The sequence below is a fragment of the Lactuca saligna genome, chromosome 1, assembly GCF_052625555.1.
Source record: "Lactuca saligna cultivar CGN05327 chromosome 1, ASM5262555v1, whole genome shotgun sequence".
Lineage (NCBI taxonomy): Eukaryota > Viridiplantae > Streptophyta > Magnoliopsida > Asterales > Asteraceae > Lactuca > Lactuca saligna.
The window spans coordinates 28,948,925-28,966,546 of NC_136417.1; the positions used below are offsets into that span (position 1 = coordinate 28,948,925).

The 17,622-nt window shown below is 32.4% G+C and overlaps 1 protein-coding gene across 1 annotated transcript; it reads right to left on the minus strand.

Moving 5' to 3' along the window:
* Positions 1–9,379: 9,379 nt before the first annotated feature.
* Positions 9,380–10,851, minus strand: LOC145030346 (GATA transcription factor 12-like). The gene is made up of 2 exons (XM_078978727.1): positions 10,373–10,851; positions 9,380–10,267 (listed from the first exon to the last, which is right to left on the minus strand). Exons 1-2 carry the CDS (start codon positions 10,697–10,699, stop codon positions 9,575–9,577), a joined length of 1,020 nt encoding a protein of 339 aa, XP_078834853.1. The 5' UTR covers positions 10,700–10,851; the 3' UTR covers positions 9,380–9,574.
* Between the last annotated feature and the right edge of the window lie 6,771 nt (positions 10,852–17,622).

A 17,622-nucleotide genomic window follows, 5' to 3' on the forward strand; every position in this document is an offset into this window, starting at 1 on the left:
TTATATGAGAATGGAATTTGCCCCAGATGAAAGAAAATGATTATTGGTATAAAGGGAAAAAAATGATTATTTGTATAAAGTTTATAGAGCTAAATACATACCAGGATGTAAAAATTCATGGAGACAAATTAAAAATGCAAACAATAGCAACATAATTACATTTTAAGGTAATTATTTTTGTTACATTGTGATCAAGTTAAGTTTAAAATCATGTAATATATGACACTATGAATGAACATACAAAGGAACTGAAAATATAAATATACCATCAAAATTGAAGCTTACCCGGATGTTTTACCATCAACATAAGAGGAGGTGCGTGAGAGTTTGTAAGAACCTACATAAGAATCACATTTGCAACATCAAAAACCAAAACAAAAACAAAAGACAAACAAACATATATAGTATCTTTTTTTAAACAGTACAAAGATATAGATTTTAGTTCAACCAAATGAATACAACCGGGCAATTTAGTTATTCATGGTGAGGACCTTTAGAAAATAGAAATCGTAATCTTATTTTTTTTTCCTTTTTTCGATTATTTTGCAATGATAGGCAGTGGCGGAACCATGAGGACCTTTAGAAAATAGAAAATAGAAATCGTAATCTTATTTTTTTCCTTCATGGTAGGGTTAGCATTCCAATATCACATAACATCATTTTCTTCCATCGGTTTCCTCCAAGTTCTTTAAGAAACTTCAACCACAAATATCAAATATTAGAGTTACAACAACACTGAAAATGTATGAAGAATCAAGCACTTAAAATCAACTTTAACCCCCTTGGGGACAAAGGTGTCAAACCAGTAGCAATGATTACAAGTTTATTATTTTTCCATATTTAACCTTTTGTGAACATGCCAATGACCAGGCCTGCAAAAATATAATTTTAAGGTTAAAACTGAAATGATTTTCAAGAAATAGGTTCACAAGAATATGTCAGCATCACAAATTCACAACAACAAACCAATTAACACTACTATGATCCCTCCTTGTGTCAAATCAAAACTTTTTGCTAAGTAAACAACTTCGAAAAATTCAAATTTTAAAAAATATATAGAATCAGAAGAAAACTTAATGAAGTCAAGACTGAAAATTGCAATTCAAAAAAAAAAAAAATCGGAACCATGATAAAACCCTCTTAATCCCATTTTACTTCCCTTCCCCACAACAGGACAAGCAGATCTGAGAAATAAAAAATGTTACAATAAAACTAAGAAATAGTGTGTACGTATGAGAGAGAGAGAAAGAAAGAGTGTGTGTGTGTGTGAGAGAGAGATGAAGTAACACGGGTGGCAGTATACTGTAACTGCCATTGTTACTCTTCTCTCACTGTCATTTCTAGTATCAACATAGGCTTATTCAAATTCATTTCCATTATTTATGTATCTCCCCATATTCATATTCAATGACCATGTCAAAATCCATTTTCGGTCAAAACAACCTGCTCAGATAGTAATATATTATAAACTTTTCACAGCTAAAACTGATTTAAAAGTTGAAAATGGTAGATTTACCAGGCAATAAGCAGCACCAGCATGTGCTGTCAGCAACAATTAAATGAACTTTCCAAGCTTAAACAATAAAGTAAAAACGATTACTCTTTAATTACTTTATGATAGAGTTAGAGAAAAGGACTAACCAGTGCTCTCTTTGAGAACCCTTAACACCTGAAGGCCATTCTTGAATTTGCAAACTTCTGAAAATGCTACAGCGACTATCATTAACTTAAATATATTTATTTCAGGTTATTTCCCATTATGAGCAATTGAAAAAATATTATATAACCTATCTTATTATATTTAAATCTCATTAAAAAAAATGTATAAAATAATTAAGATAAATAACTTTTCAGAAAAATGTTTAAAATACTCTTCTGACCAGAATGTGTAACAAAACAATGAATGATAATGCGGAGAGTGAGGTCATGCAGCTAACCCAATCGCTTTTCTTGAGGTATCTTCGAATCTCACACCATGTAAATGAAATTATTACAACCAACAATCATACTAAGCACAATTACTCATAAACTTAACATGATCATGATTAAAAGAACTTGTAAACTTGAATTAAAAAAATGAGATTACCATATTGGAACTTGTATTACAATGCTCTTAGCCTGCAAGTAAAGATCATATACAAAACGATTAGACAATAACCTAGGTAAGCTGTCTAATTCTTTAATCACAATGTAGGATCATTTGAATTGGCATGTTCAAGATATAGAAAACCAGTAAAAAGGTAAAGTATAAGATGTATACTGAATTCAACTAAACTTAGGTTCCTTACCAACATCTTTACTTTTCATTTCCCTTCTCAACTCTCTCACATCACTCAACATTACACCAAAAGCATAAATATTGGAAGAAAAACAAAACTACTATCATTTTCAGGCTTTAAAGCAAGAATGTTCAAAATAGATAACTCCATGAAGATGAAAAATGGAATTTAAGTAATATCATACGTTATTGATATGCAATTCGTACATATGCAAAACATAATTCATAGCAAAAAAGAAAAATCATATATTAGTTTCACTGGGGCATTTCCACAAACAGTTGTCATACATTCTTTATCCATTAGAAAAAAATAAGTACAAATAAGCAAGGGAATTGAAAATTTCCTTGAAACATAATCAAAGAAACCAAATTGTAACAGCCGGATTTTATCAGGTATCTTGTTTATTATATTTTGTTGATTTGTGGGGGGACTCGGCGAGTTGGAGCTCAGACTCGCCGAGTAGGGATGCGGATCTGGACGCGGGATCGCGCCTGGACTCGGCGAGTCAGTGCTGTGTAATGAAACCCTAATTTCTCGGGTTTGAGACTTATTTAAAGGGCCTAATGGCCGTCATTTATGCTCACCAGCCCCTTGAGTGAAACCCTAATCGAGTGTGAGCATTTGGAGCTAAGTGGGAGGCCATTATTGACCTTGGAGGTGCCATTGTTGCAAGGAAGGAGAAGAGCTAGCCAAGGGAAAGCAAGAGGAGCCACTTCTGTGGGTTTGGAGTCCAGAGCATCACTTTTGTGGTAATAAATCCGAGTTACCTTCTTGTTTGTTGTTGTTTATCTAGATTTAGGGTTTGTTGAACCCTTTTATGGCAAGATTTAGTGTCCTCTTGGTCCCTTATGAGGTTGGAACCATAGATCTGGACCCTTAGAGGTCCAGAGTGTCCCTTTACCCAAGCTTTTTGAGAATCAATGGAGGCTTTGGATTGGGATCCTCATGCCTTAGGTCAAAAACTCCATTTATGAGCTATAGGGTGTATTATGAGCACCAAGATAGGAGCTTTACGTGATGAATCAGTCGAGGGAGGCCAGATCTATAGTTTTTGGAAGCAGATATGACCTTAGAAGCGAGTTGGAGTGGTTGCATGGCATGGACTCGCCGAGTCTGTTCATCCGACTCGGCGAGTAGCTTGAAGATTGCCTTGGGACTGCTCAGCGAGTGGTCCAATCGAGTCATGGGTAGACTCAGTGAGTCAGGGTGAGTTGGAGAGGGATGACGAGTGGACTAAGTCAAACTTGGACTCGCCGAGTTGTCCTTGAAACTCGGCGAGTTGAGTCGGGGTGGCCCCGCGATTCATTCAGGTGAAACTCGTCGAGTAAAGGGGGGAATACTCGACGTGTAGTAATGGGATTTCAGAGGGTTGGTGAAAACGTCTAGACTCGCCGAGTCGGAATGGTACTCGCCGAGTCCAGTCAGAGTTGACCGTTGACCGTTGACCAGAGTTGACCTGTGATTGACTTCTTATGGATAGTCAACCTTAGAGATATAAAGTGTTAATTAGAAACATATAATGTTATAGGAGGATTAGAGCTCGGAGGATCGAGCACGAGGGATTTCCAGGATTCGTGAGATACCGAGATACGCGAGGTGAGTCTTCTCACTATACTATATTACCTTGAGTAGGTAACCAGAGTTATGTGATAGAGTATTTGTACGCTATGTATGTTATGTGTTGTACTGCATTATTTCTATGTGATTTATGTAGTGCTTGTTTATCAGAGCTAGAACCTGAGGGTTCACAGAGTTTGGGTGCACGGACCCACAGAGTTATAGCCTCGAGTGGCTAATATGTGTTATATGTGGTATTTTGGGGAACTCACTAAGCCTTGTGCTTACAGTGTTTAATGTTATTGTTTCAGGTACTAGTGACGACCGCGGGAAAGCGCCGGCTTGATCCGTACACACACACACTCGGAGTTTTTACATTGTGATCTTGGGATTTTGTATTAACCTATATTGGATAATTAATATGGTTGTTTGATGAATATTAATCGAATTATGTTTTATAAGAAAATTGAAAATTTTGTTTTGAAATTTACGGTGTTACACAAATCAAAACCTATATCACACAAAATTAAATTCTACGAAAATAATCTATAAGATGATGAAGATTGGGAGGTTTGAGTTTATAAACATACCTCTCTCTATTTCTCCTCCAGCCTCAACCGAAAATCTTAATCGTCGCTCCCACTAAAAAGCTCCATCTTACTTCTCAATATGATTATGTAATTGAAACATCATATATCAGAGATGTTTGATGAAAAACTGAACCTTAGAATCATTTAGGATTTAAATGTTTCATCTTCTTGTTTATCTTCATCCAGATTTGAACACCTCTTTTAAAACCTTAGAGATAAAGAACAATTATAAACGGCTAAAGAAGAACCAGTGGTATTTGGTGGCATCGATCTCCAGGGCGTGTGGGTGGCCAATGGAGGAGATAATGATGGTGGTTCTTCGAGATAAACATCCATGGGGACTCAAATCCCCTACAGATCAACAAAAAAAACAATTAGGGTTCTACAAAAGGTTAAGTATCTAACTGATGGGAAATTATGATTCTTTTAAAAATACCTCATTGGTTGGATGGTGAAAGAAGCAATAGGCAGCGGTAAGTATAGGCGGTGGTGTCTGATGGCATTTAGAGAGAAACGGATAGAAGCATCAGAGTGGGTTGTTTCCACCTACATAGAAAACAGAACTCACAATAAACCTAGATGAAGAAAGCGTAGCTTTTTTTTCTCTTACCGTTCCAGACCGATGTGGATGGAAAATGATCCGATGGTGGTGATGAGTGGTTTCTCGGAAGCACAAAAAGATGAAATGAACTTGAAGATGTTTTTTTTTCCGGTAGCAACAAGCGATGGAGACCGGGTGGTGAATGGAATCTCTTTGTGATCGAACTGAGAAAGTGGATGCAAATATAAATCATATTTAGAGTTTGACCTATTCAATTGGCTTTAAGATATAGGATGACCGATTCACTTGGCTTCGGTTTGGTTAAAGTTTATTTAAAATTTTCAACAGTTGACAGGATATGATCTGATTTTCAAGGAACGGATTGGAATAAGTCTCATTTTGACCTATTCACATTAGTTATCATTTGACTAAATAAGATTCGATGCATAAATTCATCGTACAACTTGCATTTGATCTTGTACCTCTTAAAATTCACCAAAATCTTGTAAATGCTTTTTAGGATATATATATATATCCGGTAAGAAATTTTTTTGATATGAAGGTAAGAAATTTTTTTTCGACTTATTTTTTTGGCGAAAAAAACAAATGAATCACTAAATAAATCAATAATAACATGATTCACCAAAAAATATTTCAATAATTCATTTTTATGATGATTTTCTTGATATTCACTAAAATTATCATAAAAGTGAATTTTTTTCTTGATTTACCTAAAAATGAATTATGAAGGTGTTTTTTCCGGAATTTTTTCTTGTGAATAATCTTACTTTTGAATCATCTAATGATTCATTTCATTTTTTGCTAAGAAAATATGCATATAAAAAATTTCTTACCTTCCTTCCAAAAATTTCCTTCTTATTTGATCTTGACTATATATATATATATATATATATATATATATATATATATATATATATATATATATATATATATATATATATATATATATATATATATATATATATATATCTTTACTACTTATAAAAGAAATCTAACTATTTCTATAAATAGATTGAATATAATAATATTATTTTTTTAAGACGTCCAAATTATTAAGCTTAAAGTACAACTCATTTATAATATAATAATATTAAAATTTTAACCTTATCCTTTATCCCCTAAAAATCTCGTATCAAGTTAATAGAAGAATTAATTTGCAAATTGAACCCGTCAATCTCAACACTTCAGCCATTTGAAAAGGTCAATGTCAACAATGTATAGAGGATCTCTTCTCTCACATTGGTAACAAGCCATCTCATAATATCTATCTTCGTAATCCCTTCAAAGTAAGAAATATACGCACACTCTCTCGAAGAACCCTAACCAGTAACCAAGACAGTATAACCACCACCACCACAACCGCTCTGCCTCCTTCCGCCTTCAACCAACCACTATCACGACTATCGCCCTTCCTCTCACCCACGACGTGAACTTTCTTTTGGAACATAACATTTTTCTTTAAAAAAATATCGTTGAAAGAAGCTATTTGTCCCCGCCGCTGTGCGCGGGTAACGGCTAGTATATATATATATATATATATATATATATATATATATATATATATATATATATATATATATATATATATATATATATATATATATATGCATTTACATCTTGAATGTTAACAATATTTATATCTCCGTATCAAAATTTCTAAATTTCTTGCTCCACCACTGCTCCTAAATGTTAATAATGAAATGAATAAGAACATTTAGATATATTTGATTATAAATAAGTTTTGAATGTGTAAACCTATCTAAATTTGTGACAAGTATCGGTATTCCCATACCTCGATTTATATATTCCAAAAGATGAGAAGAAGAGAATGAAGTCAAAGTGATGGGGGAGTAGTGAAATAAAGAATATTGGTAACATGCCAAGATCCCGAAACATGAACACCAAGGCATGGTCATGTAGGGTTTCACTTCTTATTTTGGATATTTATTATTTCTTGTTTATTTATCTTTAAATCTGTAAACTCAAATAGGAAATCGCACAAATAAGTTATATAACCACATGTTTGTCAATGTGTGTCCATGTTTTTTAGAACGGCAATAATTTTGTTAAGAACCCGTTAGCAACGAGCTAACGAAAACAAAACAACCAAAACGGTTCACAAAAACACATAAGACTGGGATCAAAACAACTAGGCTTATACAACCATCCTACCCAACTAATTTTTTTCTTCCTATATTTATTACTAATTCACAAAAAGGATTAAATAACCATATTATCCCACAGACCCTTCTTTTTTAAAGATAAAGAGCAAAAACAATTGAATTCCAGAAAAGCTAAACATACCACCACATAATAAAACAATGTGTGTGCATGTTATCTTTTATAAACTCTTATTCGGTTGACTTAATACAGTATAAAGTTCTAATATCTTGTAACATCTGAACTTTTTTTTTTTTTTTTTAAGGTTTAGCTATAAAATCATAGTAATAAAACAATGTTGAAACGGGTAGTTATAATCAACAATTAGTATAACAATCAATACTAAATTAGACTGGTACAATGATCTGGTTTATTATGTGTGTTACTAAATACAAAATAATTATCAATTTATGCAACTAATCATCATTTATGCAAATGTAACGTATAAGCCATGGTTGTCAAAATCGCAATCCTGATCGTAGGATCGTACGATCCTACGATCCTATGTATGAAAAACGATCCGGATCGTAAAATGATCGTATTTTGGGTAGAATCGTAGGATCGAGATCCGATCCGATCCTACCTTCCTTTAATTTTTTTTTTCAAATGAATTTTTTTTACCATTTTATGTCTTTTACCCTTTACCAATCTACCATTTATCATTTTTATTGTGACTTATGACTAATATTTTAAAGTTTTTATAACTTTTGAACGAAAAATTATTGTTTGAAATATTTTTTTATGATTAATATTATAAATTAAAATTATATTCTATTTTGTGGGATCTTAGGATCTCGATCCCGATCTTACGATTCCGATTTTACAAACCCAAAAACGATCCTAGGTAGGATCCCGATCTTGACAACCTTGGTATAAGCAATTTACGTAAAAGAACGTGTAAAATCTATCATCTATATATTTAAATAAATGTAAGAATATTACTTTTATGTGTAAGGAATTCTAGGTACATTCTTATTATCAGTAAAAGAACAAGTATGTTGTTATTAATTCTAAGACAGAAAGGTACGGTGAGGAAAAAGATCGTGGTTTTCTGACTGAGAAAGAAACACCACACCAAGTATGTTGTTATTCCATATCATGAGTGGCGCATAACAAAACTATAAAATAAAATTAAAGTTACTTTATAAATAACATTTCTCACTTACATGTGATAAAAATTACTCTAGGTGAATGCATATATCACAAAAAGCCTACATTTAGTATTTTCGGTATTTCCTTCACCATTGTTATTGCTTTCCAACAAGGCCCTAATAATCCTAACAAGAACTTCTACATAACGTTGGGGGTGTTGGGCCCAACAAATAAATAGGGTACAAAATAATAATTATTTCTTGCACAAAAGAGTAGTATAAGATAAGTCATGTTGATCCTCATGGACACGAAGTAATGGTCTATATCTTTTTGCATAAGTCAAACTTGTCCAACATAATAAACAAATAACAAAATAAGGGATTTGTTTATAAACTAAAAACTGGGAAGTAAACAGAAACAACATAAAAAAAAATTGCTCTTAAAAGAAATTTAGAAGTAAAAGTGATCGAATTAAAACTCAAGACATCCAACTCAAAAAACAAAGCCTCTGTCAAATAAACTAGCCTCACATTGGTGTTCATTGTTATTAACTAATTACATTATGATTTGGGAGACTTTAAGATTATGCAAGTAATAATGATCGAGATTTGATCTTGAACAAAATGATTAGAAAGGTCCGAGCAGTGGGTCAATGAGGGTACGCTGGCCCTTTAAGTTTGCAGACCATATATTTTATGAAAAGATGCACCATTTGCTTGATTATCATTTTCCCTTTACTTTGTTTGTAAGCTAGTTTTATTTTATTTTTCCTAAATTAAAATACTAATCCTCAAATGAAAAGGAAATTAATGGTTCAATGAAATAATTAAAAAAAAAAAAAATGCCATATTATGTACTTACATCGTGAACTAAAAACCTTTGCCATTGCATTCAGATTTATATTTGTCAAAAACGTCCGTAACTTGTAGTATAAAGTATAAACTACAATAATAAGAAGTATCAGTATTACACTGCAAACTTTTTTATAGTAGGCTTTATAAGGATAATAGTGGCGTGCAATAGTCTTTTGGGATATAATATGATAGCTGCTTTTTAATGTAAACATTACAATATTTAGTTTTTTATTTTTTTCACACCATAAAGTCTGCTCTTGTTGATATTTGGCATGTCTTTAACTGTTGCAATAAAATCGGTTGTAGACTATAAGTAACAAATGTCTTAAAACTTTTACAAAATGCAAGAAATAATTTGATTACATTAATGAAAAATTATTACCGACTTGTTTTTAATCCTTCTTAGATGGGTCTCTAATTTTAATGCTAAATTGTTTTTTTAGTAAACTGCTTCACGCTAATTTAATGCTCTTTTCCGTACTATATCATGTGCATAAAACTGGACCCACTTTGACGATAAATCAAGCAATCATCGACACCGTTGGATTCGATTGAAATGGGGCTCCGATTGATGAACTGATGTTCTGCATTTCGGAGCTCCTTTTGACGTCGGATCTCCATTACTTTCCGGTGTGAATTGGAGTGCTTTGCCGACACATACGTCGGGCTGGCAGCGGGTCGGTATTCCGGTACCAACCGACCTGATTTGAAACGGACTCCACATGCGTTGCAGAGTGTCTTGGGTCCCATCGGTCCCGTCCGCCACTGCGGCGTCTTGTCGGAACCGCAATGCAGGCATCTCGTGATCGAACTTTCAGGAATCTCACGTTGACGTCTCTTCGTCGGCAACATTTTCTGCAATCTGATCTCCGTGTTTGAAGATGATAACTGCTTCAAGTGGATGATCCGTGAGGTCCAATCACAGGGAGGTGCTCGTGAGAGTTTGCTGCGAGTTTTACCCGGGACGAAAACGTCTCTCTTAAATATCTGCGAGTTTACTCTGTTTCCGACCACTGGTATCCGTCGGAATTCAGGCGAGAAAGCAGACGACGATGTGTCGGTGGCCGGATTTATGTTCTCGGTGGAGACGATTTGCAGATTTTGAAAGTCATCGGTTGGGAATGATTCCTTTGTGAAACTCGAAAGCCATTCTAATTCCGCCAAGTCATCATACTGGATAACAAATTAACAATTCAATTCAAAATTCACAATTATCTACCAAAATCAACTAAATCGAATATTAAAACAAGTTTCATGACGTGATCCAGTCGTAATTACCGGTAAACAAAGTTCATCACCGGAGAATTTCGACTCAGAAAAGCTTCGAGAGCTCAGATTACCGGAAAACGGAGCTTCACTACCGGAAACTGAGGAGTTACAACTATCGACAGCTGTCACCGTCGATGAATCAGCTGAATTCCCAATCACATTGTCAAAAAACGCATCATTCAAAACAACATCGCCATGGTTAGGAAAATCGACGAGTAGGTCATCGATTATGAACTGATTGTTGTTATTGTTGATCATGTCGGTGGTTTTCTGATGTCCAAAGGAGTATTCTCCGGCGCCGAAGTAATCCCCCATGAAGAAATTCGGTTCCTCCATTGCGATAAACGTGTGAATGTTTGCAGAGAGAAATAGAGAAAAGAGGGTAGGAAACTAGGGATAGGAATTGCGTTTGAAGAAGACTGGAGGACAAAGCTGAAAGGAAGTTAGGGAGGTTTTTGAGGAGATGAGAATGAAGGGGTGAAAATGTAAATTTATAAAAGGAAAGGAACTAGGAACTTAGGAAGTGTAAAATTTAAAGCATCAATGCATCATCTAAGTAACCTGCTTCAAAGATTAAAAATAAATAAATGTAATAGATAAATAAATTTAATTACACTTCACTTGCTACTTATGTAAAGTTGTTCCCTCCTTTTGCATTTAAATTTTCCTTTACTTTAAACAAAATCCATTGCTAAAGATATTAATAATTATCAAATAAAGTTTAATATTTAATTTACATAAAATAATATCAAAAAATATGCATATACAATCCTTTGGAATTGTATACGTCGAGAGACAAAGTAGGGTTATTTTGATTTATTCTTTGTGCAATTTGTCGGGATATTTAAATGTGTGGTATGAAGCTGATTGATTATGATTAAATTATTTAATTTTAATTAATCGATAGCATTTAATTAATTTTGAAAGTTAAATGTAGATGATTTTTTTGTCATATATATAATAATTTATGTTTTAGAATGACTGTATACTATGAAAAAGAACATTATTTGTTGTGTAGAGCAAAAAAAAAATTATATATGATACAAACATTCTAATTGTAAATTGAAAAAAAAAATAGTAATTGAAACAGATAGATGGTCAATTAAAGGTTAGCAAAAGAAAAGGGCAAAGCATCCACCAAGAGACAGACCTACCCAAAGCCCCATGGGCTTAAATCATTCTTCAAAAACCGACAATTATTAACCTTTAGATTTACTATCTACACATTCACAACTTAAAAGAATCCATGTTTCTTTTAGATGCATTTTGCTCTTTAAAATGGCAAAATGTTATAAATGGCAAAACATTTCTTGCTTCATTTTCTATTCCATAACGTAACCTTGATTATCAAATTCAAAATTATTCAACTTTTCGTACCTTTTATAAGAATCTTTCGTTTTCAAAAATCATTATGGTCTATAGAGAGGTGTAAATTCATTCAATAACAATATACTTTTGGCTGATTTCCATTTTTACCATGTATTTTTTTTAGTATGCTAACAACACAATCTTATTCCTTTATGTTTAGGAAATTTACTTTCTTCATTCTAAGTAAACTAATAATATAGTTTAGATATTCTTTTATATGCTTGTACTCTAAAAATATTTGTTCAATTGTAATTTTAAAATGTTAACTATAATTTATAATTTTATGAAAATATAAGAATATAACTGATAAACTGGAAATATAACAATACAATACATTTTGCTACTACTTTCAACTGTTAGCTAATAAATAATACAGCCATTACACTGTATTTATCTAATTAATAACACAATCATTACACTTTATTTATCTAATTAAAATTTGTAGTTTTACTCGATTCAATTGAGTTGTCCTTTTTAACTTATCTTATTACCATACACCAAACATTGTACGAATGTGTGATGATAAAAATAAAATTACCCATTTATTAAGGTAGATTGAAATAGATTATTTAAGTAAACCAAACGGATAAATATGTACTGTTTTGAGAATAAAGAATCGATCTATGGCAGGTTTTGTCCCCGTGTAATTGCAAAATTTGGAACATTTGCTATTTTTAATTAAAGAAAAACTGTTGCTATGTTTATTAGCCATTATTGCAATGTAATTATTAGTTTGGTTATAATTAGAGTTGATAAAATGAAAAGGGTAGAATGGATCAAATGATTTTGGGTCAAAATATACCTTATACTACAATTAGTTAGTTTTTTTTTTTCCAATTTTTTTTGGTTTTTTTATAAAGTTTGACAAACTAAAAACTAATTAGTTGATAAACTAGTTTTTTTAAAAGTTACTTTGTAACTTTTTAACTAGTTTCTAGAGCCTTTTTAAAATTCTCTCATATACATTCATTATTAATTATACTAAACACATTTTTTTTTACATACACTTGTACGTTATTTTACATTTTACAACTATTTTATCAGTCACTTTTCACCAAATGTTATTTTTTAACCGCTGCCAGCTAATGTTTTACTTATCAGTTAGTTTTTTCAATTATAATTAACTTTTGATTTTTCATTTTTCGATGTTTTTATATATATTTATACGATACTTTTGACTTATGACTTTCAAATATGATTCTTAAAAGTCTAATCTATCTTTTAGTTAAATCAACAAATAATATAACAATAAGTTTCATCAAAATATGCTTTTATCACAAACTGTAAAAATGTTGAATCCCGTAATTCCACCTGTTCGATGCTAAATAATCTCACTCATTATATTCAATAACTCAATATAAATCCGATATTACAAAAAACAATATAGAGACACTTCCATTGGGAATTGTGTTTGGGGTGAATATTAAAGTAGAAAAATGTGTACTTACCACCACTATTATGCATGTTATTACATTTTGGTGAGCCACGTTGGAGCACGACGCTTCCAGCTCCCCCATCGTTGGCGTTTTAGTCTTATTATCCCTTAACTTTCACCACCAAATCCATTCAAACTAATAAAATTTCATTAATTACTAGTTATATCATGATGTATATCTTTTTATATTATGAACCAATTGAATTTGTTAAGAGTTAAGACTTAGTATGTATCGTATATGCATATCAAATTTTAAAAAAGATTCGTCGACTATAAATTTAGATTACGATACGTGCATCTTCAATTAAAAGTTGACAAAATAAACAAGTTCTATAGCAAATGACATGGTAAATAAACAAACTTATAGTTAAACGGTATTTAACATGGCAAAACTAGAGGTTAGGGCATGCATGTAAAACCTTTTCATACAATACCGTAAAAAAAAAGTATAAACTATGAGTTTTAAATTTTAAGCTGTATTTGTCATATCACAACTAATTCATAAGTTAGCTTATTTTTTGAGTTTTTTAAAATTATCGTGTTTTGCTTGTCACAACTAACTGATAAGTTAGCTTATTTTTTCCAAATTTATTTAATTAATTATAAAACAACATATTTTCTAATGGTCTTTTATATCATTTTATATCTTTCAACTATTTTTATTAAATATTTTTTTTTATCGGGTACCTTATATGCTAATAACTAATTTTTCAGCTAACAACAAGTTCTTTAACTAGTTTTTGAGCTACAAACTACTTTTTAAGCTAGTCTCTCAAACATACTTGTAGTTGTCTGTAAAAACTTAGTTTTTCTATTTTTTTTATTATCTTTATAATTTATTGATGTATTACAGAACACTACAAGTCAATAATCACATGTTTGTTTAACAAAAATGTCTAAATTATATAAATAAATTATATTTGACATTTTCTTTTACTAATTTGATATGTTTGTATCTAATGGCATCCAGATGATTATGGAGAATATTGAGAGATGTCCACTCATATATATATATATATATATATATATATATATATATATATATATATATATATATATATATATATATATATATAAAAGCCATGTTAAAAAAAACAGAAATAAAACATTCAAAACTTGATTTTTTTTTATAATCCACTAATTAGCGAGTAATAAAATCTAATGGTGGTGATACTCAAGATGCAACACCATAGACTTAAGTTGTTTATGAGAAAAGTAGTGAATAGGAGGATATAGATGACACTCATGAAGCAACTTCTAAGACTAAATTGAGGATGTCATCACATAGGATGACACAAATAAAGTCAACGAAACAAGCGGTTGACAAACATGGTGGTGTGAAAAGTGCAGACGAGACACTTTTGTTAGATTAGGGTATGTATTAGCTTTTTTTTGTTAGGAACATGTCATGGTGTTGGATTTTGTTGATAACTTTTTGTGTAAATGTGTTTCATAAGCCTTTTTTGTTGATAACTATTTTCCTCTTGTAAAGTTGTAAACATTTATGGTTGTTTTAACTTGTAAACATTATGGTTGGCTTCACTAAGCAGTTTCACCTTATAACATGGTTGTTTGATGAGGGTTTTGACTAGGTCCAAAGCTAGGACCTGCTCCATATTTTCCGGTAAGTATTTTTGATTTACTTCGAGATCTCCTGATTTGGTCCTAATTTTTTACTGAGTCCATCATTTTTCTCTTGATTTGGATTCGACAAAAAAGCTTCAGACTAAGTTTTACTTTTTAATGTCGGACTCGGTCCTCAATCCAAGTGTTTGATATCCATTTTTGTTTTTGACTCGGTCTAATCCTCTAACCCACACAGTTTCTAATCCAGTTAACATCTATCAAACGACCCCTTGATATATCATTTGATAAAGTACTTTTAGTCTAGTGATATTTGGTCAAATCCATTTTGACCAACTCATCTTAGGCATGTTGTTTCATCAAATAATTTTTGTTTGTACATTTTATAGGATCGCACACACACTCATATATATATATATATATATATATATATATATATATATATATATATATATATATATCAAGATTTAAAACAAAATCTAAATACATTAATTAGTTAACACAAAATTATAACAATGAATAAGAAAAACATTACATCTATACTAGATATAACAACCAACTATAACTAATGTTGTTCTAAAAAACATCTAACTAAAGGTCATTATACTATTCAATACATCTTCATACCACATACATACATTAAAATTAGAACCAAACACGCCCAAAACCAAATACTTCCAACTTACCAATGTAATTCAATCATCTTCTTGCATAGATATACGTACCACTACGACTTTTTCTTCGATAACTTCTATAAAGATTTCATTGTTATCATCATTTCCAATGTTTTGCAATTCTAACATTTTGTCTTTGTAACACTTGTTGAGTAATATAAGGTCTATTCAAACAAAATATTTGCAATCTTTCTCTTTAACCCATAGTTTAGACCATTGTAAATTTTACAAATTAAATCAATACCAACATATTTCAATTCTACCATTCTTACCTTGAAATTGTGTAATCAATGAATACGTGTGTAGATTTATATGATCCCACAAAGTCTACATGTCAACATGATATCCATGGTTATACATATACGATGTGTTTTATATAATCGCTTAAAAAACCTTAAATTTATATCCCTATTATTCAACTTAGTTAAAAGATAATGGGCAGTGTACCTAATAGCATAGTGGTAAAGTAGAGTAAGTAAGCAGTCAATCACATGGAACAATATTCCAATCAAGAAAATAACGCTAATAATTAAACTAAAAGAAACACGTAAGCAATAAAATGACCCATCTGCATAAGTACTGCACCCAAGCCTAAAATTGACGCATATCAATAAACAATAAAGTCATCCATACCTTCAGGAAGGGTTAGATTTAGAGCCTCGCACAACATCTACCCCAATGTCTTAAATGATACCTGCTGCTCAGGTCCCCATCGAAAAGTAATATTCTTATTCTTCAATAGGGTTAATGGAACAACAATCTTGGAGAATTCATGAATGAATCTCCGTTAATATCCAGAGCCCAGGGAAACTCCAAACCTCTAATGGTGTCCTCAAAATCTCTCACTGCATCACTGCTTCGATCTTGGACGGATCAACCAATATACCCTTCTAGTTGACGTTGTGCCCCAAGAACTGAACCTCGTGCAATCATAACTCGTATTTAGAGAACTTGGCATAAGGTTTCTCCCTCCTCAACATCTCCTATATCTCCTGTAGACACTCTTCATGTTGTTCCTTGGTCTTAGAATAGACCAAGATATCATCAATAAACACTATCACAGATCCGTCCAACATCAGCCAGCACACCTGGTTCATGAGATCCATGAACGATTCTGGTGCATTGGTGTGTCCGAATGGCATCACCACAAACTCATAGTGACCATAACGAGTCTTGAAGGTCATCTTTTGCACATCCTCATCCTAAACCCTCATTTGAGGATAGCCCGATCTCAAATCAATCTTGGAGAACCAAGATGCACCCTGCAGCTGATCAAATAAATTGTTGATCCTTGGAAGTGGATAACGGTTTTTCACTTTTAACTTATTCAGCTTCGAATAGTCAATGCACATCCTATGTGAACCATCTTTCTTTTTCACAAACAGGATCGGTGCTCCCCACGACAAACTTCTCGTTCTGATAAAACCCTTGTCTAACAGCTCTTGTATATGTGTAGACAACCCGTACATCTATGGATATGTTAAGCGATAGGGCACCATGGTAACCGCCGCCGCACCCAGAATTAGATAAATCTGAAACACAACCAGTCTCTTAAAAGGCACTCCTGATAAATCATCGGGAAACACATTGGGGAACTCCCGAATAATGGGCATGTTATCTACAATCTTATTTTCCTTAACTAGCGTGCCTGCTACATAAGCTAGGAATCTGGAACGTTCCTGTTGAAGTTACATCCTAACTCTCACAGTTGAACAGATAGTCGGTCCATGTTGAGCATCCTTTCCATGAATAACTAGTTCTTCCCCACTTGGTTTGAACTCTTAGTAACTAATGCTCACAATCAACTATATCCAAATTGGGGCCCAACCAGTCCATTCCCACTATAACCTTTGACCCTCACAGAGGAATCAGAACCAGATCAATTGTGAAAACTACGAATTTTGAATCCAACAAAAGTTAAACAATCCAACAAAAGTCAAGTAAGTCAATGATCTAGGACATAAATCACAGATTAACCCCTTGCCTTTAGGATTTTCGGCCTAGGATCCCAAAACTTTGTGATTTCGGTTAGTGTCAAGACCCAAATCATCATATGATTTCGGTTAAGTATATGACCAAAATCACATGGTGATCTCGATTGGTACTAGACCGAAATCATATGTGATTTTAGTGGTTGCTATGGGATTTCGATGGGAAAGATGAGAAAAGAGGGTTGACTTTGTAATTTGAAGTTTCAT